Source organism: Canis lupus, chromosome 2 (genome assembly GCF_003254725.2).
Source record: "Canis lupus dingo isolate Sandy chromosome 2, ASM325472v2, whole genome shotgun sequence".
In the NCBI taxonomy this organism is placed as follows: Eukaryota; Metazoa; Chordata; class Mammalia; order Carnivora; family Canidae; genus Canis; species Canis lupus.
The window spans coordinates 23,314,370-23,339,937 of NC_064244.1; the positions used below are offsets into that span (position 1 = coordinate 23,314,370).

A 25,568-nucleotide genomic window follows, 5' to 3' on the forward strand; every position below is an offset into this window, starting at 1 on the left:
TTTTTTCTCATTTATCTACATGTTCTGAGAAAACTGACAGTAGTTTCATTCTAAAATATATTTCCAGGAAAGCCAAAACAGTTTTCCGAAAAGTGCATAGAAAAAATCCTAAATCATTGCCAGGAATGAAAAGATGCTGGGTTGTTATTCATATGATCAAAAAAATTTTTGGACAAAGCACAGTGCAAATATCCATGTCTGTGTTTATTTTATAAAAAAGATGTTGATGAAGTATTTTTAAGTGTGAAAACATATTGATTCCAAAACAGTAATGTATAGTACTACCTCATTTTTGTAAAATCAACAAAAAAGTACAGGGTTAAGTTTAGCAGTGCTTATCTCTGTATGATAGGCCTAAGAGAGATTTTATTTTCTTTGGACTTGTTTTTTCATATACTTATTTTCTATAGTGAACATGCATTATTTTTGTAATAAGAATAATTATTAGAGATGTATAGTGACAAAAAGAAGGAAATCAAGACCTTTTAAATCAGTTCTTTAGGATTCTAGGGAGTTGGTCTGAACTTTCTACAACATTATTAATGAGGATTAGTAGTATAATTTTGCTTTAAGAAAACACTGATTCTCCATAGTTCTTTTCATGTGGGGGCCAAGAAAGATGGTTCAGTGAATTTGTTCATGGTTTTATTAAATGAAGGAGGGAAAAAATACAAATGAGATCAAATTCAATCTTGTTTTTTCCCTCTTCCTGGTGTTTTGTTTTGTTTTTTTGGTGAGTGAGGAATGGTGGGAAAAAATTTCTTTCCTCTGCCTAGCTGTTTTTTCTACAGTTCCTGTTACTGATCCCTTTTGAGTGGAAGGAAATTGACTTTTTGCCTTGTATCTTCATTTGGAGAAAGCAAAGTGGCATGACTGGGAGTGTCCCGGTAGATGTGCATGATGTTCTCCTGGTGTACTGCCTGTGGCCCTTCTCTCTGTGCGCTTGGCTCATTCTGTGCTTTCCATGGCATTATGTTCCTCCTTGTGCCCCACTCTGGGAGTGCTGAATTGGGAAGTGATGGGGAGGAAAAGGAAAACTGTGCTCTTAGAGGTTGGCCAAGAGATTGTGGTTTTGGGGGTGGCCATGTGTAACAAAAATACAAAGGTAGGAAACAAGATTGAAGAATTTTTCTGTTAAAAAAAAGAACTAAGAACTAAAAGAACTCATAGCTGGTTGCAGGAGGTCCATTGCAAGGGCACCTGTTCCATTTCTTATCTACGGAGCCACTTTGGAGCTCTTGTGTATAGGCAGTTACTGTTTTTGTTTTAAGCACTCCAGTTAAACTCTGTACTTTTTTGGATTTATCTGTGTGTTATTTTAGATAAAGTCTGAAGAGTAGGATATAGATAAGTACATATTAAATATAGATTTTCTTTTTTTTTTTTAATATAGATTTTCTTTTGTCATTTTAAGAGACTGTATTTTGGAGCAATTGTAGGTTACAGAAAGATTGAGGGGAGAGTACTGGGAGTTCTCCTATACCCCCCAGGAATACTCCCCACCTTCCCAGTTTCCCCTGTTACTAACATCTTGGATTTGTATGATTCATTTACTGCAATTGATGAGCCAAAGTCCATAGTTTACATTAAAGGTCACTGTTTGTGTTGTGCATTTTATGGGTTTTTAACAAATGTCTAATGAATGTGTCTACCATTATAGTAACATACAGATTAGTTTCACTGCTGTAGAAACTCCCTGCGCTCCCATCTATTCATCCTTCTCTTCCTCTTCTCAAACCCCTGGCAACTGCTGATTATTTTACTGTCTCCACAGGTTTGCCTTTTCTAGAATAATTGGAATCATACACTATGCAGCCTTTTCAGATTGGCTTCCTTTACGTGACATTTAAAGTCCTTCCATGGTTTTTTTTGTTGTTTGTTTTTGTTTATTTTTGTGGCTCGATAGCTCATTTCCTCTTATTGCTGAACAATATTCTGTAGCTTGGATGTAGCAGTTTGTCTATCTGTCACTCACTGAAGAACAAGTGATTGCTCCCGGGTTCTGGCAATTACAAATTAAACTGTTATAAACATTCATAAACAGGTTTTTGTGAGGAAGTTTTTAACTCATTTGGATAAATAACAAAGAATACAGTTGTTGCATAAAATGGTAAGAGTTTAAGAAACCACCAAACTGTTTTCCAAAGTGGCTGTACCATTTTGCATTCCCATCAGCAGTTAATGAGAATTCCTGTTGCTATTTATCTTTGACAGAATTTGGTGTTTCAGCATTTTGCATTTTTGTCATTCTGATAGATGTGTAGGGGTATCTCATTGTTGTCTTAATTTGAAGTTTCCTAATGATGTGAACCTCGAACCTCTTTTCATACTCTAACTTGCCATCTGTGTATCCTTTTTGGTGAGATGAAATGGAATATTTAAAAACCAAAATATTCATTTTTTTAATAGTAAAATGTGTAGAAAAATATAGCAAAAAGAAGACAGTAACAATTCGTATATAATGCCACTATTCAGAGAAAATAAATATTTTTAAAAGATTTTATTTATTTATTCATAAGAGACACACAGAGAGAGACAGAGACAGAGACATAGGTAGAGGGAGAAGCAAGCTTCATGCAGAGAGCCAGATGTGGGACTCCATCTCGGGACTCCAGGATCATGCCCTGAGCTGAAGGCAGATGCTTGGCTGCTTAGCCACTCAGGCGTCCCCAGAGGAAAAATTGTTGATAACATTTTGATATTTTTTCTTTGTGCACACATGTTTCTCTCTCCACATGTGTATAATTCTGTAATAGTGGGATCATAATTTTTGTACCTTTCATGTTTGCTTGTACACATTGACTTTTCCTATGTCATTCTTCTAGAACAGTGGTCCTTGGCTAAATGTGATGGTCATTTGAGCGAACTTTTAAAATTTGTGATGCTTGGGCTGCACCCTGAGACAGTGAAGTGCAAATCCCTGTAGAGGGACCCAGGCATCATACTTTTTAAAACCCTCTGGTCATTTCAATGTGTAGTGAAGATAGAGAACCATTGGTCTCAATATTTAAGAAAAAATATAATTCCTCAAAGATAACATGAAATGTGATACCCTTCGGAACAAATGAACAGCAGCACATGGGAGTGTGTGTGTGAGAGAGTGAAGGGGGAGGAGATAATGTTAGATAGATATAAAGGAAATCAAGGGAGTGATAACTACTGAGTTCACGGTGTTTGATACTTTGGGTTGAAGCAGGGGGATGGGTTGGTGGTTGGGCGGATGTAGGTTAAATGCAGATTATTGTTAACTTCCTAGTTTTTTGTTTTGGGTGGTTGCTTTGTGATGTTTATTATTAAAAGTAAATAATTCAGCGTATAAATAAAACTGGGCCATGCATGAACCAATGTTAAGAACCAAGGACTGTGATTAAACCAATTCTTTGTGCCAGAGGACCAGTAAGGAAGAATACTAAATAAGCCAAACTCTTACATCCTTCTTATAAGCGTGTGTAGTGAGGTTTAATTATCACAGTGGTTTGATACCCAGTGCCATCCATTTGAAAAATGAACAAGGTAGGGGCACCTGAGGGGCTCAGTTGGTTAAGTGTCCTACTCTTGACTTTAGCTCTAGTCATGATCCCAGGGTTGTGAGATCAAGCCCCATGTCAGGCATTGGGCCTGGAGTCTGCTTAAGATTCTCTCTTTCCTTCTACCTGCCCCTCCCCCCAACTCCAATGCACACGCTTCCCCCGCCCCCTCTGTCTTTCTCTCTCTTTCAAAAAAAAAAAAGGAAAACGAACAAGCTTTTCTTCAGTAGCTAGAGGTTTTATACTCTTTTTTCCCCTGGAATTCTATATCCATTCCACTTTACTCACAGAGATTTTTCCTAATGCACTTTGTCAAAACAACAAATATATGATGAATTTTGGTGAATGATTATTCACTTTAAATGAATATTTTATTAGAAACTCTTAATGAATGGAGTAGTCTGATGTTACTTATCCTACCTTGATTAAAGGAATTGTTGGATTGTTTTTGTCCCCCGTCTCCTATGTTTTTATCTCTTGGAGCACTGTGTGGCGTAGAGGTGGGTGAGGGTTGGCCTATTTCTTGTGAAGTGGGTCAAAGGTGATTGTGTCAAAGGGAGATGGAAATGAAGGGCCCTTGCTGCCTGTGTCTTCTCAAGCAGCTCAGCTGTAGTGACAAGTACATGTGCAAGTGAATGACCTGGAAATTAATTCTTTTAGGAGTGCCCGTGCCAGACTAAGCCCAGAGGTATGTATATTTTCAAAATTTGCATTTCAGGAAGATTCGGAATGATCTTTTGAGGCAAAGGAAGCAAATATGAGAACACATATATGTGTGTATATGGATATACCCGCAGAGACTGAATTGGAACACAGCATATTCACAGATATGGAATTCTTTTCTATATTATTTATTGGGGCCTTTAGAATCCTTGCTTTGTATGATTTAAACATACATGAATATGAATACGTAAATATCCTTTATAAACTATATATACACACACACACGTATATAGGGCTAGATAGTCAGAATTTAAGTTTATTTTGAAATAATTTCATACTTAGGAAAATGTTGCAAGAATAACACAGTTTTCAAAAAGAAAAAAAGAATAACCCAGTTCTCCTGTTCTTTTACCTGGATTTCTCCAATGCTAAGATTTTACCACATTTATTTTCTCATTCTGTATTATTATTATTATTATTTATTTTATTTTTTTTTCCTGGACCAGTAGAGGGTAAATTGAAGTATTTACCCCTGGATATTTTAGGGCATAGTCCTAAAATCCAGGATGTTCTGTTATGTAACTGCAAGTGTAATGGTCATAGTCAGGAAGTAACGCTGATAACCTGTTGATGGTGTTCACACTTCACTATTGTCCCCACATGTCATATATTTCCTCTCGTGCCTTTCTGGTCCATTATCTAACCTGGCATCATGGGTTATGTCTTGTTAACCTGACTTTTTTTTTTTAATTTCTTTATTTATTTTATTATTTTTTTTGTTAACCTGACTCTTGACTCTCCTCTGATCTGTAATAGTTCCTCTGTCTTTGTCTTTCATAATCTTGACATTTTAGAGTACAGCTTGGTTATATCTACTATATTAGAATATGTAGTGAGATACATTTACTGTGCAGCACATGATATAAAAAATTAGAAGAGAATGAGAGAAACTGGAAAAATCTATTGGTTGCTTAGCAGAAGAAGTTAAGGGCTGACAGTAGTGAGTCAAACTGATCACATGCAATTTTCATTTTCAAAACCAATACTGTTATCAGGGAGATGGGGGTATGATAATTGAAATTTATGGAACCATGAATATAGATAGTCTTCTTTTCACTGATCAGGTGTGGAGGAGACGGTTGACTGAAGATAATGCCCTGTAGATCCCTTTCCTTGAATGGAAAGAGAAAAATACTGGCAGAGAGTAAAGCTAAGAGAAAGTATCTTTCAAAAGCATCATGTTTTTCCAGAAGGGTGGAAGTGATTTCTCAGGAGCTGGAAATGTGGGAATGCAAAGAACTGGAATGAAGTCAGTATATACCTAACACCTATTTCATGTTCTGAACTGCCTTAGGAGATGGGGCAAGGGATAGAAAGAACTGGGGGAACCTAATTTGAGGAGTTTGATTTAGATCTTGATGATCTGTATCAAGTCTTCAGAGGGAATCACTAAAGAGCACAGTTTTGATTTGAGGTTTAAAATTTGGTCTTTGACTCATCCAAACTTTCTGACTTAGTTTGTAAGTATAGATATTCTGTTTAAAGATGATGGATAGTTAGGATAAATGCCCTGTTTTGTCCTCCATTTGCAGAGTTTGTCACTGCCATGGATTTGTAACACTGATGTCTTAAATTACCACCCATATGGAGAATACATTATGGGTGGATATATATGCACATGTTATAGCACCTCTTTTTTGAAGATCTGAAAACTTCACCCTGAATTTTAAAACTATACATTTTTACAGGAAAGGCGTGATGTCAGAGAAATCAGAAGCCTTTGAGTTTTGGATTCTGCGTTTTACTTCCAACCTTGGTGGATGGACTGTGTATCTCACTTGTCCAGTTGAACACTGGGAAAGTAACCATTATAAGCCTTTAAGTGTGAAGGCAAAGGAACTGCCTTTGATTTGCCCTAGGATCCATTTTGTAATGATTCATTGAGGCTGTCACCGTGATAAATGGGAAAGAAGGAGAACCAGGAGGACAGTTGGCAGGACTGAAAGGGGCACAAATTGCTGGTGGAGAATCACTGTGATACAAACAACAGTTAACCATTATTAACTTGAATGTCAGTTCTCTCTTTTAGTTAACTCCGTAGGTTTACTTTGAGAAGGGCTGCTGTGTGATAAATAGAATATGTAACCAAGGTATTCAGTATTAATGGGGCATTGTCGCCGCATGGCTGTTGAAAATTGGGTGGCAAAGATGGTGGTTATGCTTGGTTTGAAAAATCTCTGGCCTATGCTTCTGCTGGTGAGGCCAGTGAATTCACAAACCCGTTAGGGATTTCTAGTGTGAAGCATGAATGTAGACTTCTCTTCACGTACTGGGATGTCAGTCAGAGGTGTCTGTGTGAGGAGGCGGGGAAGGAATTTATAGGATAGTTTTTGAAGTATTCTGTTAGGCAGACCTGGGAGCTTGGAGTTAGCAAGATAGAGTTTTATTTTTATCCACATTTTACTTTCTGTGTTTCACATAAGCAATTTTTGAGAAATTGGAAAAAAGTATTAAGGCTTTGCAATGCAGGGTATTTTGGTTGAGTACTTCTGAGTGTTTTTAAAAACTTGCACATAGCATCTGTGATCCGCTATATGAGAATTTATAGCATAGCACTTTAGTTCTCCTGTCATGACTTTTATGAGAAAATGTTTTCACTGTGCTTAGTGATTTGCAGCAGATTACCCACATTTTGTTTTCTTTTGTTTATAACTGGTTAATGCTTTGTAAAGTGATACATTGGGACTTTGAGGATGGTGGTTTTCACATGTGCCGAAGTCGCTTCGAATCCATTTCAAGACGATGTTGCCTGTCCTTTTGTGGTTTCTTATTAACTGCTTCAGAGCCTTCCTGGATAGCTAAGCAAAGCATGTATTTCTCTGAAGTTGAACTGTATTCGTGCCTGAGCTTCCCGAACGCAGAGACAGCAGTGAGCTCTTGGTGATGAAACCTGTTGGATTTCTGGAGGAAGCCGCGGAGTCTTTGGCTTGTTAACTAGCAATGATTCAAGTCTTGCAGATTGTAAAGGAGCTGGTGACACCATCAAGGCAAAAAGCAGCCAGAGTGAAGGAAGGTAGGAACATCGTCAGAATGAACAGTCGGAGCACTCAGAGCTTTTTACAAATATCGATCTAGAGAACAGCTATGAAAAAGGAGTTTTGAGTTATCGTGTATGCTTTTGCTCTTCTTATATAATGGTAACTGAAAAGGATCAGGTAATGGCATAATTGTAAACACGCCTTATTATTCCTATTTTTAAATGACAAATTAGAAGCATATCTTCTTATGAAAAGATACGAATACTGAGGAGAGGTCATGACATATCTACTGCAATAGTATTTTTCACATTGGAAAAATCCTCTTGTATTATGTGTTTTTGGAGGTAGAAGAATAATTTATGTAATCCTCTTTTAATTTTAAAGTACAAGTGTTCATGGCAGAGATCAGAAAGGAACAAGCAAGAATTCTGCCTGTAGCAGGGCAAAAGAACTAGATGGTTCTTATTTGTGTGGCCTGCTGATGAAATAATAGTTATGAATATGAATTCAGCCACTAAATGGTAGGTTTTTTTTTTTTTTTGCCTTTTTCAGTGAATACTATCTTTCTGTTTACGATTATATGCGTAATCAATGCTGTTTATATTTAAAATATTTCTGTATAGCCTGTGTCAGTTTGGGGTATGTTGAAATACATTTTCAGAATCTTTCTAAATTGCATGTCTGACTCACAGATCTTAAAATGAACAAATGCAGATACACCTTTGAAGAAATACTTGTGTTTTTTGCTTTTTTAAACGCTTGAAATAGTAAATCTCCAAAATGACAATAAAGAATTGATTTAAAAAATATAAGTTCACAAGCTTAGTTTATAATGCTGTCAATTTCATGAATTCAATTTATGGTTTAAAATCAGTCAGTTGATAAATTTCTATATCAGCTTTTTCACAAGTAAGATACAGCATTCTGTCTTTATATGATTTAAATAGCATAAATATACCTCAAATAATATAAAACATACATTATTTTTTTAAAAAATATTTTATTTATTTATTCATGAGACAGAGAGAGAGGGAGGCAGAGACAGGCAGAGGGAGAAGCAAGCTCCATGCAGGGAGCCTGATGTGGGACTCGATCCCAGGACTCCAGGATCACACCCTGGGCCAAAAGGCAGGTGCTAAACCGCAGAGCCTCCCAGGGTTCCCCTAAAATATATATTATTTTGAATTAAAAAAACTTGATGTGACCTGTGTTTAAAGTAAAGCTTATGAGATTCCTTAAGTCTTGTACAACGTGATTAGGGATGATGGTATGAAATAATATTGTGACATATAGTATTATCAGCCACATATAGAATATTACGGCTGAAAGAAACCTTAGACCATCTTGTCTATTCTCATTTTGTGGAAAAACATGGTATTTAAATGGGCAAAAATGCATGTCAAAATTCAGAGAAACTATTATCATTTACCTTTGAAAGTATAATGTTTAAGATACTTTACCTGTTTGCTACTTTTATTTCTCCTTCTTTTTCTTCTGTAATATTAAGGACTGCATTCTTATCTCTGAATAGCAGGATTCTAACAATTAGGCATTAAAAAAAAGCTTACTGCTTTTACTATTTCAGGAGAATGTAAATTAGTTAATTTAATTGCAATCTGTTTGAAAATGTCAGATTCATACAGTTTAACCTTTACAGATGGAATTTTTTTTATTGGAATGTTTCTTCTAGTTTATATGTTTTCAGACATAATCATAATTACTTGGAATACACCCAGGGAAAAAGGTAATAATATACTTCTTGTTTTTCAAAATGCATATATGTACATAACATAATCATATTTGACAGGAAATGCTGTATGAATATAGAAAAACTAGTACTAAATGATGCTATACACTAAAGTAGTAGAACAGCATTTGTTCTTAGATTCTTTTTCTTATTTTTTCAGGCAGAATTTTCCATGACCAGGAAAAACAGAGGCATTTTATGTAGATTTTTTTCATAGACCCTTATTTTTTTCAAACCTATTCTAATAGTGTTTTTAATCATTTATCTAATATATTTACTATTAGTTTTACCCTTTTGTGAAATATTGTTACATTTTACCAATTTTTAATATTTGTAAACTAGGAAAAAATAAAGTTCTTTAGACAAATATAAAACAATGACATATTAGAAGAGAGTCTTTAAACTCAATTGTTTAAATGGATGAATGTAGAGAGAGCAACATTTCAAAGTTTTTGATCACATTAATATGAGTGAGTAGTATGGAAAAATTGATTTGTGAAAAAAGTATCAAAGTTGGGAATGAAATAATTATGTTTAAATGGTTTGAAAATTTTTCATAAATTAGTTTTTCTTGGTATGAGATAGTAAACAAACTCAATATTTTTTTTTGTAAGTAGTACTGAAGGGTATGGTGAAGGATTATCTTGAGGAAGGAGGAAAATTATGCAATATTCATGATTATTTTCTTTAAAGTTTTCAAAATATCTGCCAAATCACTGCTTTGTCATTTAGTTGAAGTATCAGTTGAGTATCCCAGCCTACCCACCACTTAGTGAAATACATTGTTGAGAGTTTGTGTTAGTGCTCTTTAGGGAGCTTAGAATTTTGCCCCAGTTAGCATTATAAGAAAGGGAGAGAACTAGTAATGGTATTTGAAGGATAGTTTTAGTGGATCTACATTCTTTAATCTAATAATGCAGTGAGGAGCTAATGGAAATGAATGACATTTGGAAGATGGTTGAAATGGATAGGCATAGATGTTTTGTAATCTGACCTTGGGCAAAATAAAGGAAGACTAGGCAAAGGATAAGTGGTCTTTGGAAAAATATCCTTAAAAAATATATATATCTGTCTTCTGGGAGAGAGGGTCACATATACATGTATATGCTCACTGGTTTATCCATTCATCATTCTCTCATGTACTTATTCATAAAGCCCTTATCAGGTGTCCATTACTTGCAGGTCACTGTGTTAGTCACTGGGGATGCAAAAAAAGATATGATCCCTGCCTATGCCTGGGGCATAGGAGACACTCAGCAGATACAGTGAATGAAAGAATCAATGAGTAGAAGAATATACATTTAAGATAAACTCGTCTGAGAATTAAAGCAGTGTGATCTTGTAGACTAAGAAAAGAGATGGAATGTGTAATTGATGCTAAGCGGCAACACCAACTGTCGCGGTTTTCCTCTTGAATTTCCTGGTGAGGCTTCATCTTCAAGGCCATGCTCAAGTCGTTTGAGAAGCCTGAACACCATTGAGTGGGCACAAGTAAAACTGTACAATCTGTTCAAATGTATGTAAGGCACACATACAATCATTGTGGCTATGTATTAGTGAGGAGCCTGGTTTTTTCCTTTAAAAGCTTCATGTCTATTTGGATAAAAATATTTAAAAAATAGTACATGTTTTCCTATTTTGTAAGAGAAGTCTGCTAAATATAAATTTGATACAAGTTCTTTACTAAAAGTATTTTTTGTAGGTTGCAAAACCTGATGACTATGTTTTTAAAAATTATTCTTAAAGGAAGAATATATTTAGAGGGAAACCTGAAGATCCCTCCTGTTATTAAAACATAGGAGCTTTGGTATCTATCCTAATCTTTATATTCCCACTTTCATACTTTAACACCTCTCCTCTAGATTATTAAACTAGCCTCCTCACTCATTTTATTTGATAAACATTCACTGATCATTTATGACTTCTTAGATGCAAGGGTACAGTATCCTCAAGGAATTCATGTACAAGTGGCAAGAGACAAAAGTCAATAATACAATAGTATGATCGATGTTATGGTAGACATAGTGTCATGGGAGCCCCATGGGGAACTGGCCCTAGTTTGGTAACTAGGAGAGCAAAGGAATTAAACTATTTGTTGAGTTGACAGTGCTCTCATTTGGGCTAAGTATCAGAATATGCATAAAAAAGCTAGCTAACTTGGGGCAGGGGGTGGGGGGGGGAGAGTGTGTACAAGCATCCTAAGCAAAATAAATAATAGAGGGGAGCTCAGGTGCCAAAACATGAGGAGACTTATATGTCATGTGAAGAAGTTGGAAACTTTTAGATGATGTTGGGAGAAGGTGAGAAGAAGCCTGGTCAGTGATACTTGGTCATTCAACTCTGTATTCCATCCTTCTGTTGCCATCTGAGATAGTTTTCTGAAACAGTTTGTCATGGAACTGGAATTTGGACTTAACCTGTATTTCTAGCTGTTTCTGGGTCTCTCACTGCACCCTCTGTGCCAGCTCAGCAGAATGCTTGCTGTTTCTCAGACATGCTTCTCCGTTAGGATGGCAGGTTCTTTCCCTCCTCCAACAGTTAGATTCTTTATCAGGTCAGTTTACAAGGCTAAATGCCACCCCTCCAGAAAGCATTCCCTAACTTTCTCCCCTAACCTTTCTAGGTCAGAACTAATCATTCCTTTGTATTCTCTGAGCATTTTTTTCTTGCCTGTTATTATACCTTTAACATTCTGTACATGATGATTATATTTGTTATATTTGTTAAATTGATCAATAAATTTTAACTGAAATAGTTGGCCCTTGAAAAGTGTGGGGGTTAGGGGTGCCAACCCCTGCACAGTTGAAAATCCACATATAGGGGCACCTGGGTGGCTCAGTGGATGAGTGTCTGCCTTTGGCTCAGAGTGTGATCCTGGGGTCCTGGAATGGAGTCCCATATCAGGCTCCTTGCAGGAAGCCTGCTTCTCCCTCTGCCTATGTCTCTGCCTCTCTCTGTGTGTCTCTCATGAATAAATAAATAAAACCTTTAAAAAAAAAAAGGAAAATCCATATATAACTTTTGACTCCCCAAAACTTTACTAACAGCCTACTGTTGACCCGGAAGGCTTACCAATAACATAAACTATTGATTAACGTGTATTTTGTGTGTTGTTAAATATATATATATATGTATGTGTATATATATGTATATAATATACTATATTCTTACAATAAAGTATGCTAGAGAAAAATGTTATTAAAATCATAAGGAAAATACATTTATAGTACTGTTCTTTATTTTTTAAAAAAGATTTATCCATCCATTTATTTATTTGTGAGAGAGAGAATGAACAGAGGAAAAGGGAGAAACAGACTCCCCACTGAGCAGGGAGCCTGATGCAGGACTCGATCCCAGGACCCTGGGACCCTCAACTGAGTGAGCCACCCAGGTGCTCCAGTACTGTTCTGTGTTGATACTGTAAGTGTACATTATCTGTTTACAAGATGAATCCTGTCCATACCTACATCAGGATTGTCTTATATGATACAAAACATTGTAGCTGTCATATGTCTTACTAACAATAGTCATAAAAAATGAAAAGATAATGTGAAAAAGGAATTCATATCAGATATAATGATTCATGCATTGGTAATGAGAAAGCAGCAGTAAGATTGCTTTATGGTAACCTGCTGTAATCAATACAGTTCCTTCATGGGAGCCTACCATGTATGCTAATGAATAAATCATATAATTTTTATGGCATACAGTTTACAGTCATATTCATAATACAGTATAGGAAACATTAGATTTTTTAAGAAAAAGCACTTACTTGTGATGCTAGGCTGATATGCAGTTCCTCCAAGCATTCTATATGGTTAATGTAGTTCTTTGAAAGCAAAATTATAAACCTAAAAAAAAAACACATTATTGATTTTATATTAAATATCACTCACCTTATGCTTATCTAAGGATAGGCTATCCACCTCCCTTTGAGTCTTGTACACAATGTTCTACACGACGAATACTTAGGTAATGATGGTGACCAAAAGCATCTCATACAGTTCTTGCCTATAGTTACTAGATGTTCGCACAAAGACACACACACATAACAGGTAAGTTTATTAACTATATGGCATGATGATTATTTACTGTTTATTAAGTGGAAGTGGGTCATCATAGAGGGCTTCATCCTCGTTGTCTTCACACTGAGTAGGCTGAGGAGGAGGAGAGAGCAGAGTTTGATCTTCCTATCTCAGGTATAGCAGAGATGGGGGTGGGGAAAGCAGGGGAAGCCGGCACAATTGGTGAAACTCTATGGAAACACATCATAATTTATGTCTGACTTTTTTTGCTTTTCCATTTTTCTAAAAATGTTTCTCTACTGTACCAACTGTTCTTCCACCACTGCTTTAGTTTCAGTGCTTGTACCATTAGGAGGGTCCATGTTGTAAAAGAAGTCAAAAGCAGTTATGAATAGTTGGACCCCTTCTAGCCAGAGTATCTGATTTCAGTTTGTTTTCTGGCTCTACTGTGACTGTGTCGTCTTCCTCATTGTTCAGCCCTGGTTCGGAAGCCTTCATCTCTATCAGGTCATCTCTTAATTCCTCCGGTGTGGTATCTATTAGCTCTTGAATTCTTCAGAGTTCTGTGTCTTGAAACCCTTCACCCCCCACCCCCATCTTTTTTGCCATATCCACAATCTCTTTCATGGTTTCCTTGATTGGCTCTGTTATAAATCCTGTGAAGTCATGCATAACATCTGGACACAGTTTTCTCCAGCAAGAATTTATTGTTTTTGCCTTGATGGCTTTTTTCTATAACGACCATGGCATCTTCAATACTGTAAGATTTCCAGACTGTCCAAATGTTCTTCTCTCTGTCTCTCTCTTCCATAGTGATAACAGTCCTTTCTTTAGAGTGCTGTGCAATGAGTCTTAAAGGTCCTCATGAGCCCCAGGCTAGAGGCTGAATTAGAGATGTTGTGTTTGGGGGAAAGTAACCCACTTTGACTCCTTCAGTGTTGAACTCATGGGGTTCTGGGTGGCCAGGGACATTGTCCAATATCAGAAGAACTTTAAAAGTCAGTCTGTTTCTGGCAAGGTACTAACTGACTTCAGAGACAAAGCATTGGTGGAACCAATCCAGGAAGAGGGTTCTTGTTGTCCAGGCCTTCTTGTCCAACCAAAAGATTGACAGCTGATGTCTATCTTTTCCCTTCAAGGCTCAGGCTTTATATATAAGGACAGTCTGATCATAAACCCGACTCCATTTGCACAATAAACAGTAGAGTTAGCCTGTCCCTTCCTGCCTTAAATCCTGAAGCTCCTTTCTTTTCCTTACTAATAAATGCCTTTTGTGGCATTTTTTTTTCTTTTTCTTTTTTTTTTTTCTGGTAAGAAAAAAAAGTGCATTAAAAACCTGTTCAGGCTTCTGATTTTCTTAATGGTTCTGCAGACTTGTCTGCTGCCTCTTGGATGGCAGAAGCTGCTTCCCTTTTATCTTGACACTTATTAATTAATAAGCCAAACCTTTTTCTAAAATTATCAAACCATCCTTTGCTGGCATTAAAACATCTGACTTTAGACCCTTCGTCTTCTTTTTGCTTTAAGTTTTCACGTAATGACTTTGCTTTTTCTCTAATCATATTAGACTCTCTGTAGGTATGCCTTTCTTCTAGCAATTCTGCACCCACATAAATGCTGCATTTTCAATATGAGATAAGAGCTGTTTCATAAAAAAGTACAAGATTTTCCTTTTTCTTTTTTTTCCTTTTTCCTTTTTTTCCTACAATGGTCCTTATGCTGGATTCATTTATCTTGAAATGGTGGGCAGCTGCAGTTACAGGCCTCAATCTATGGTACATCTGATGCTACTTTTCCTTGTAATGTCATGACTTCTCCCTGCTTGTTGGGAGCACTTCCAGCATTACTAGTGGCACTTCATTTAGGCCTCATGATGTTATTCAGAGTTTACGGTATAGTACTAAACATGATGAAAAATATGTGGGAACCACCAGAGATTACTTTTTCCTGCCATATGCAGTTTATTGGAGAAACAGACTCCTCACGTGGAAGTGATTAGCATCAAGTGGTTGGCATTTTAAGTAGATAGCTTCAACACTTGAACTCACCACCATAGCCGCAGGAGGTGGCTATGAAATTATTACAGTGGTACAGTGTATACTACAGTTAGTTTTATGCACTTATGATTTAATATTGCAACTTTACATTTGTTTACATTTGATTGTGAATGGTGCCATGTAGGCTCTGTAAATGTGTGCATACTTTTTGATAAATTTTAACTTTTTATAATAGATTTATGTATATTTTATGGTAGTAAACAATAAAATAGACTAGTATCTACATATATTTTATACATTCATGGTGCACCTTTTTTGTGATTTTTGTCTCTATTTCTAGGGTGTGCTGTTCCTCTGCGAGTTTTTTTAGATTGTCTCAAATCTCCAAAAAGTTGTCCAGTATGTTTATTGAAAAAAGTCTGTGTAGGACTGTACAACTCAAAATCATGTTGTCCAAGGGTCAACTGTAAATGTTTTGTCTGAGAGTTTTTGCTTCCATTCTGTCTTTTAGCTGTGTTCTAGAAAAGAGTTAAGATTGTCAGAAACTGATCTCTAGATAAATGAAATATTATAGCTAATAATATAACAAATGGGTAGAGAAAGGTGTGACTCCTTTTGAGATATTTTGCAATATCTGATAGATAATGGTTTTTAGCTTATATTTAAAATACATGTTTTTTGCTGCACATGTTGGCCAAACTTGAGAAACTGAAGTCACCACATCTAGTATTCTTTTTTGTTTTAAAGATTTTATTTAGTTATTTTAGAGAAAAAGAACACACCAAGGGCAAGTTGGGGGGGAGGGGCAAAGGAAGAGGGAGAGAGAGAATCTGAAGCAGTCCCTGCTGAGCCCAGAGGCTGATGCCAGATTCTGTCTCAGGACCCTGAGATCATGACTGGAGCCAAAATCAAGAGTTGGCCACTTAATTAAGCCATCCAGGTGCCCCAAACATCTAGTATTCTTGATTTAGTTGTTTGTTTGAAGTTTTTTATAATTTATAAAGAATTTCAAGCTCTTGGCCAACAAAGAATAACTTCATGAGAACTTGAGAAATGACTGCTTGTGGCAAACACTGTTCATTGCCCACCCAATATCCCTTCTCCCTCAAATCTTTACTAATGATGGGATTTTGATTTTGTTTGGAGTGATATTTTGCTCAGTTAAAAAAGCAAACCAATCAGACTGTATTTTCTGAGGTGGAAGTTAAAGACTGCTAGAGATTTCTGGGAAAGTTTTGCTTTCTGAGATAGTTATCTCTGCTTCCTTGTTATATATATTTTTTCTACCTGGAACATGAGTGTAATTCCTGGAGTTGTAGCAGCTATAATGTGAGCATGAGGACAAGAACAATATGGTGGAAGAGAAATATAGGAGTCTGGTGTTTGGTGAAACCAGTGAGCCTTTGCACAACCCTGACTTACCTCTAGACTTTTGGTTTATTACTTGTAGTTAAAGCAATCCCTGCTAGTATATATCCTACGTGATAAAAAATAGGCAAAGTCAATCTTTTAAATAGCAGAATCTCTTAGCATGTAAACTCAAGCCCTGTTATAATGTATTTTATTTTTTGTTGGGCTTGGGTAGTCTTAATCACGAGTAGCATTTATCCTAAATTAAAACACAGATGTAGCTCTTATAATAGGATGAGGGGGAATCAGAAGGCCTATGAGTTAGCTCTACCATCATGTGACTTTAGGCACATAAGTGAATGTGTCTGTGTCATGGTTTTTTCTATCTATTCTGTGATGAGATGTTCTCTAAGATCTCAGAGAGCACTGAATTTCATATTCTGTTACTTTTCTTAAAGCCATTCCCACCCCACCCCCAACCCCGCCCCGGGCATGGTAAATGCTTAGATTAAAATAGCAGATGCATAATGTCTACCTGGCTATCTTCACTCTTTCAACACATATACATAGATAGTAAATTGGGTTGTAGAAGTCTTAGAAAGTTGTGTAATTGGCTTACATATAAAAAGCCTTCTGGGACTTTTCACAATTTACTGCTGTGTTGATACATAGTAATTTGAGTGATTTAATGAAGAGAAAGGCAGCACAGAAGAGGCTAATTGAGATCATGGACTATATTCAGGTTGATTGGGGTTTCAACCCTGCATTTGCTTTGCACTTATTAGCTGTGTGACCTTTGGCAACTTACTTAACATCGCTGTGCATAAGATTCTTTATCTAAGGTAGGGATGATAATAGGATGCACTTCATCAGAGTGTTGTGAGGATTGAGATGAGGATTAATATAAAGGACCTGCATTGTGGCTGGTATGTGGTAAGAGCTAAAATGTAAGCCACTGTTAATGTTTTTGTTGGTTCCCTTATTTTTATTGGCGTTCATACTGCCATTAATACTACCCTCCTGATATGTTATTAGGCTGCTAACTTGCTTATAGGTGTTTCTGTCCAGGACAGAACACGGGATTCTCTATGCACAGTGGTCAGACTCAGTATAGTGATGTTTAATCTTTACAACAGTTTCATTTCATTTATACTTCGAAAATTAACCAGTGCATTTAGTCTTTAAATTTAGAAATATAATATTTGAAGTCAAAATTGTGTGTGTGCATGCCTAGGCAAAGTTAATTCGATAAGTTTTATCAAAACTGTGTTAGGGAAGTATATTTCTACTTACAGATTTTACCTGTTTTAAAAATACTATTTTAAAGAAAAATGGGTCCATTTTATTGTTCATTGGTCCAGTGTGTCATTGTCTTAACTGGTAAAGAATTTTGGAAGTAATGCAGTGAATTTTGCAGTCACTCATTGGTTGAGACTAAATTATTTGTAAAGTTTTCTTCAGATTGTTAAAATAAGAATTGCAAGCAGTAGACATCCTGAGTAACGTTCCTTTCTTGGGTGCCAGTAGGGTTGTACTCTGTAGTAATTAAGAGCATCATCTGAACTCTGTCCAACATGGTACACTAGCCTCTAATGCATGGTTGTTTAAATGTCAACAACTTAATAACCTAAATAATTAAAATTAAGGAAAATAAAAAATTGAGTTCTTCATTCATGCTAGCCACATCATAAGTGCCCAGTAGCCACATTGTAGAGAGGTCTGTTGGGCACCACTGGATAGATTGTATAGCCAGACTGCCTGGGCTTCTATCTTGAATCCACAACCTTCTAGTCCTGTGACCTTGGGCAAGTTATGTAATTTCTCTGTGCTTCAGTCTCCTTATATGTAAACGTGGGTTAATAACAGCAGTCAAAGTTCTTACAAGGTTGTTAATGGGGATTAAATGAATCAACATTTGTAAAGTGCTTATAACAGCCTTTGGCGCATAGTAACTATGTTTGTTAAATAAACAAGTGTGCATAGTGTGTTTAGATTTATTACCCTTTGTTATTAGTAATGTGTAGTGATTATATTTTTTGTCCTTAATGTATTTTTTCATTGCCCGTTTGAGAAAAAAATTTGTATGTATCAACCTGTTTGGGTGCATTTTTCATTTTTTATTGGACCACCTTTTCGAATAATGTTTCTGTCATGCATTTTAGCTTAAAAATTCATGTGAATGTTCATTGCTCTCAGGGTGAAGCATAGTCTCCTTTGTTAGGCATTTTGAGACGGTGCATTTTGAGACATTTTGAGAGTTCCATCCTGCCTATCCCAACTCATTTTTCACTACCATTAATTTTAGCCCTTCGTTCTATTTTTTAAGTTAATCGCTGCTTTAGTTAAAAATATTTGATGGTGATGGTTTCATTCTTGAAATGGTATATAAGCTCTCCCAGAATGGGTAGTATTAGGATCTGTGCATTTAGTAAATGCTCAGGGTATGCTTGTTGAATAAAAGAATCTTCAGATTTTGAAATGCAATCAGTATTTCTATTAATATCAAAACACAGTTGTTCAAGTAATTTCTGAAGTAAAGGGAATTTAAAACCCATTCTACCATCTGTGATGTCAGTACCAGAAATGTGCTCCATCGTGTAAAGCTCTACCACTTGTCTATATTTGTCTCAGTGGGGAGACTGCATAATAGTTCTTGTCACTATAGGTCACTACCTTACATCATGGTGACATGTAGAGCACCCTTCAGTGACACAGTTAATGATTTTCTGATGATACATTCTTAAAGGATGCTGATTTTATATTGGTTTCCTCACTTCTTTCAGGAAACTTAAAGATCTTCCATGTTCTTTGATCTGCTGTATGTGGCTTCTTTCTGTGTTTTTCCTGATTATGCTCAAGTGCTTATACACTTGGGACAGGGATATAACAAAGGGGGAGGGGAAGTTAAATCAAAAGGAAAAAAATACCATTTCATATAACAGTAAAACTTATTTTTTTAAAATAATAATGATATCTAGGTATAATTTAGGTGGTTTTCACTTTAAACAGGTTATCTCCACAAGAGGAAAAAAGTGTAAAAAATTGAACATAAACTTCTGTAGAAGTATGGCTCTGATAGAAGATTGTGCGGAATCTCTGTGTGTTACTACAAGTTGCTTAATGTAAAAGAATAGCAGTGGCAAGTCTGTGATTACCTATGGATAGGTGCATTTTGGATAATGTGTACTGTCACTAATACATGTTGTGCAGGCTACCATGTAAATTATATCATGGAGAACAGAATGATTATTATAAAACCAGTGATGTGAGTCAGATTTATCTATGGTCTTGCAGTGCGATTGGAAATTCTCAGACATTTTCTCTAAGACATTGGTTCAATATCCTCTGATACTCTCTTAGGTTTTTTAGAGATGGCATGGGTTATGGTTGGGAACTGGTACAGTGTTCTACCTGACAATGATTTAGGGTAACCTTTTGTGTGTATCTTTGATCATTCTACTATTATATATGTACTTAGGGTTATTTTTTAAAGTGCTGTGCCTTTATTAAACTGTGAGCTTTGTGAGGGTAAGGACACAATTCTTTCATACTTTTGGAAAAAAGTTAATTCTGAAGAATGTAGTGTTCATGAACTTGCTTAGGATTTGTTTCTCTATAGCTTATTAGCAAAGTGACAAGTGCACATATGGATAATAGATAATTGGAATATTTAATCAGTTACCTAATGACTGAGAGGATTTGATTCCTACTTTTTATTATTCTATTACTGAAACACATTGCCCACTAGATACTATAAACATTCTCTAGAGAACAATTAGGTTTGCAGTGAGTTATTTTATTTTGAATGCTATTTGGAATTAAATGTTTATTTGTACCACTATCTTGATATAATCTAAATGTAATTTAAAAGTACTGCAGTGTCTTCATTCAGATAACTTGTTACCCTTTTAAAAATGGGTTGCTTGAGTATTGTTTCTCTTCCATTTGGCAGACACCAGATGCAGTAATTAATAAAGGTCATTATGCTACTTAGTCATGGCGAGCTTTTAACGACTGTTACCTGAACATCTGCTGGTTTCATCATTGTGGTTACCAATAACATCCAACACAGTGTAGATGCTGTACTTTGGAAATCTGACTTGGGTTAATCTACATTACTATGAAAGAACATTTTAATATTCTTTTAAGTTTTAAATAATTGTGGGAAAGCACTTATTTTTCTGTAAAATGAACCATCAACAATGTCATTGAAAAACTTTTGGAATGGTTATACTTGATAATCCTGGCATCCTATGGGGCTGAATGTGCAATTCTAGGAATTGTCTGTGCAGAATTGGGTTGGGGGAAGCAGTGACTTTCCCATGAGTTCTGCTTATCCTCTGAAACCTTAACTGGAAATGTGGGGTTTGGAGTGGAGCTGAAAGGAAAGAAAAATTCATCCAGACACTACTGGAAGAAAGTCGAAGAGTAAGAGAGGGTATACTGATTATGGGGTTTCCAAAAATAAGACCAAGTATTTTTTAAATTTTGAAATAAAGTGCTCGATTTGGTATATACTACAATTGAAATAATTACAGTTACCACAAGTAGCAAAACATTATACTGAGAGATCCCGCAGTACCCTTTACGCAGTCTCCCACCCCCATAGTTACATATGAAAACCAGGATATTGACATTGTTGTAACTTAACAGATTTTATTCGGATTTCACCAATTCTACATGCATTGTGTGTGTGTGTGTGTGTGTGTGTGTGTAGTTTATGCAGTTATCACATGTATAGATTCTTGTAACCACTATGCTTAAGATCATGCAGAATGGCTGAAAGTCCAGGGAGGATGCACTCTGTAGGTAGTTACCGTGGTATAGTGATGCCTTCAGTGACTTGGCTCTTTTCATTTTTCTCTTCAGTCACACTCAGTCATTGTCCTGATGTTTGCAAGATAGCTGCTGCATCTCCATCCTTAGATCCAAAAGCTAGACCAGAAGAAAAAGGAAAAGGGGAAATCTAGAATGGGTGTCCCTTGTATAAAGAGAGTATAAGCTTAAACCACGAGCCAGAACTGTATCACGCGGCTACATGGTGGCGTAAGTAGCAAGTATTTTGTGACTTGAAACACTTGCTGAAAAGATTTGGGGTTCTTTTGGTAAAGGAGATGTAGGAATATTGTATAGGCAACTAGAAATGTTCATTAGAGAATGCAGATTTAAAGAGCAATGAAATATCAAGTGTGCCTAAAACTGGCTAAAATTAAAAAATATGAATAATGTTCAGTGTGATGAAAGAGGTACTAACATATTGATTGGTATACTTTTTGGTGGGGAATTTTGGTATTCTTTATCAAAATTAGAAATTGTATTTCATCTGGTTCATCATTTTGAATCTGTGATTCTGTTTTGTAGAACACACCATTCCTGCATATGTACATAAAGATCTTCACTGGGGCATTGTTTATGTAATATGAAACCACCTGAAATTATCTGAATAACTATCAGGAGAAAGATTTGTACATAATGATATATCCATTCAGTGGAGTACAGTACAGCCAGCCATTAAAAATAATAAGCTTGTGGGGTGCCTGGGAGACCCGGTTGCTAAACAACCAACTCTTGGCTTAGGTTCAGGTCATGATCTCAGGGTCATGAGATCGAGCCTTGTGTTGGGCTCCACACTTAGTGGGGAGTCTGCCTGAGATTCTCTCTCTGCCTCTGCCTCTCCCTCTGCTCACGCTTGTGCTCCATCTTTCTCAAATAAATAAGTAAACCTTTTTAAAAAAAATAATAAGCTTGCTTTGTATAAACACACCTGGAAAATAGCCATGAAATATAGTAGGTAGAGAAAAACAGCAGAACAGTGTTTATGGTATGATTGTGTTGCGTGCCCTCTAGTATGTATATATGTGTTTATGTATGTGTTTTTCTGCATGAGTGTGTGTGTGTGTGTGTGTGTGTGTGGTATGATTATATCTGTTTTGGAATATGCAGAAGAAAAAGATTTTATGGAAACACAACAAAAACAGTTAACACTGGGAAGTCGGTTTGGGAAGGCAGTATGGGGGAAGGAGTTTTCATTTTCTTTAAACCCATCTGTATTGGAGATCCCTGGGTGGCTCAGCAGTTTGGCGCCTGCCTTTTGCCCAGGGCGCGATCCTGGAGACCCGGGATTGAGTCTCGCGTCGGGCTCCCTGCATGGAGTCTGCTTCTCCCTCTGCCTGTGTCTCTGCCCCCCCTCTCTCTCTCTCTCTGTCATGAATAAATAAATAAAATCTTAAAAAAAAGCAAAACAAAACCCATCTGTATTGTCTGAATATTTTATAAGTATATAATAACTGTTCAGTTAGGAAATGAAGCGTTCTATAATGTAATGTTTTTGGATGCTTGAAACACAAACTTTTATACTTTAACTTTCTGGATGAAACTACTTAAAATTTTATTTTGCCATTTTATGCCATAGAGTATACTAAATATTTTTTTTTTTTTTTAGTAACTCAGGGCCTAAATGAGATATTTAGGGCTGCTGAATATACTCCAAATAGATTTATATTAAATGCTTTTTAAATCTTCCTTGTAAATTTTTTAACTTTCTGATTCCTTATGCAGGCAGTTGTACATTACCAGCGGATCAGCCTTTAATAGTCCACCCTAGTCTAATTTTCTGATTTAATCAATCTGGTTTTAACTATGTCTAAAAATAGTTCAGAATAAAAACAGAATAAAATAGTTCTGAATGAAAGTTTTGAGGAATCGTCTAAGAATGTTTATTTGTTATTCGAACACCTACTTTTTAGAGGCCTCGTTTTCTTCTTTGGTTAGCTATATTTTAGTTATGTGTGGGGGCTTGATATGTGAAGGTTGCTACATCTCTAGGGATCTCTTACGATCAGATGTCCATTCTCTTTAGAGAAACTTATTAATTATAGTAGTAAGGAAAGGGCATAGGATGTTTTAGGGCAAAAAAAAAAACCAAAACCCTGAATCTTCAAATATTTGCATTGTGTTTTTGTTTCTTAAAGATAAGATGATTCTTCCCTTTGTTGCCAAGTTCATGATAACCATTGTAATGTATCTGGAGCCTGTAAATCAGACTGGGGTTTGAATCCTGGCACTGTCATGTACTAGCTGAGTGACTTTTCTGATCCTCAGTTTTCTTACATTTAAAAGCCTATTTTACTTAATATTAGTGTGTATTTTGTAATTGCCTAGATGATACACTCAGAGATTGCTGTGAATGTTATGTGGAGATAGTTTATGGGTTATATCTGGCACACAGTGAGAACTCAAATAGTGACTATTCTTATATGGGATAATATGAAATTTGAGATTTGCATATGTATTGTGCTTTTTCAGAATAAAACAAGACTTTATTTTATTCATTATATTTTTAGAGAATTATTATCCTTAAGTGCAGAAAACTTGGACAACATAGAGCACACTGGGAAATTATTTTTTGGAGATCCTTTAATTTCCTTACTCAGGAAAATCTTTGTTAATATTTTATTGTCAGCCATTCCAGCCTTTTTTCCATTTACAACTACTACTTGCTTTGTAGGCTAGATCCTGACTCCTTAAAACCTTGCATGGTATGGTGGCACATCAATTTTACAAATAAGGGAAATGAGGCTGAGAGGGATTAAGATCAGGTTACTGATAAGTGTTAGAGCTTGTGTTCATAATCAAGACTAATGTGTTACTGGAGCAACACAGGACTCCCCTCCCATCTAGCTGAAGGCAGTCCTCTCTCCCTGTGATAAGTTTATGGCATTTTGTGTTTATAAGATGTTTAGGTTGTACTTTGTGATTGCTCAAGAAAGCGAATAAGCTTTGGGCTTAATATATTGTTTTCCCATATATTATTGTAGTATAACATTACTTAGATGATATGCATGTTTGGAGCTCCATAAATGTTAAATTAGTAATAATGGAGATAAAAATGAGACTTTGTACTACCTTGAAGTGATTATAACTCTCTAAGCTCTAGAAAGTGGTATCACTGTGGTGCTTGGAATGCACTATGTATACATTTTAGATGTTGAATTACTGAATGGTTTGGGAAATGATTTTAAAGTTTTGATGTTTTATTGTACTCAAAAATGATTAAGCAAGTTATAGTCTTATTTTTATGGTATTTCTGAATCTAATTTTCCTTTCCATGTGTCAGGGTAAGAAGTAATTGTTATTTGGGCCAGTGAATATTGCCTTTAATTTAAACTACCTAAAGCATTTGTGCACTTATTTCTAATATTCAGAAACCCTCCTAGTTTGTATGTTGTATTGTATATTCTGTCTGCAAAGTACTTTAGGTGCACGCGCATGCGCGCACACAAATCTCTTCCTCACGAGGACTTACCTTCATTGCTATATGTGGGCCTTTAGCTCAGAGAATTCAGCTATTTGTGATTGCCAGTATTTTGGAGACTGTAATGTCATCATTATAGAAGTCTTTAACCTAGCTTGACTTAATGGCTTGCATTGCTTTTATAATGATTTTTTTTGTTCAGAAGTAGGGTTCTTTATTTTTTTATTTTTATTTATTTATTTGAGAGAGCAAGAGCACAAGTAGAGGGAGGAAGAGGAGCAGAGGGAGAGGGAGAAGCAGATTCCCTGCTGAGCAGGGGAATCCCAGTGTGGGGTTTGATCCCCAGATCCTGGGATCATGACCTGAGACGAAAGCAGATGGTTAACCAACTGAGCCACTCAGGTGCTTCTTTTGTTTTGTTTTTAACATTAGTTAGTTATTTGGAATGTATTCATCTAGACAGTTACAAAACATGAACTAATGTTAAGCAAAATAAGCTATGGTTAGTTGTAGGAATTATATGTCAAACTTAGATACTATCACAAAAACTCCGGGAAAAAAGTTACTGGATTTCTTCTGTATTTTTAGCAGAGGAGAATTGGATCTGTTTCAGTTCTTTAGAAACTTCAGTTTGATGTGACTTTCAGTATGATTAGGATTAAGTGGGTGTCGTTTAAAGTTAATGTAGTGAATTAGATGTGATAATCTGTAGAGGTGTGAGGTTGTTGAAAAGCTGACTGTATTTGGGCAAGAAGTATAGTGTGTCCTGGTTATGGGGTCTGTGGATGGATTGTTGGGAATTCCACAACCACGAAAGGGGATCAGACTTTCAAGGATTATTTTTGACACACTGAGATTTATCCTATAGATATTCAGGTATAGACATCCAGAAAGCAAAAGGATATGAGGTTAGCATTCAGGTGGTATAAGGTGGAGGGATATAGATGTAGGAGGCATCATTTCAGGA

General features: G+C 36.1%; 1 protein-coding gene and 1 long non-coding RNA gene across 3 annotated transcripts in view; one reads left to right on the top strand and one right to left on the bottom strand.

Moving 5' to 3' along the window:
- USP6NL (USP6 N-terminal like) overlaps window positions 1-25,568 on the top strand; it is a 167,799-nt gene that overhangs the window by 36,126 nt on the left and 106,105 nt on the right. Inside the window, exon 1 of one of the 2 annotated variants that reach the window (XM_049100898.1) lies at window positions 7,064-7,263. The exons of the other annotated variant lie outside the window; for it this stretch is intronic. Coding sequence (XP_048956855.1) covers window positions 7,191-7,263 — 73 coding nt within the window. The 5' untranslated portion in view covers window positions 7,064-7,190. Of the gene's footprint in view, window positions 1-7,063; window positions 7,264-25,568 lie in introns of those variants that run through there. 2 annotated transcript variants of the gene reach the window in all.
- LOC125753597 (uncharacterized) overlaps window positions 1-25,568 on the bottom strand; it is an 84,466-nt gene that overhangs the window by 34,520 nt on the left and 24,378 nt on the right. Inside the window, exons 2-3 of the long non-coding RNA XR_007405749.1 lie at window positions 21,165-21,282; window positions 12,748-12,826 (exon numbers count right to left, since the gene is read on the bottom strand). This is a non-coding gene — a long non-coding RNA (uncharacterized LOC125753597). The remainder of the gene's footprint in view (window positions 1-12,747; window positions 12,827-21,164; window positions 21,283-25,568) is intronic.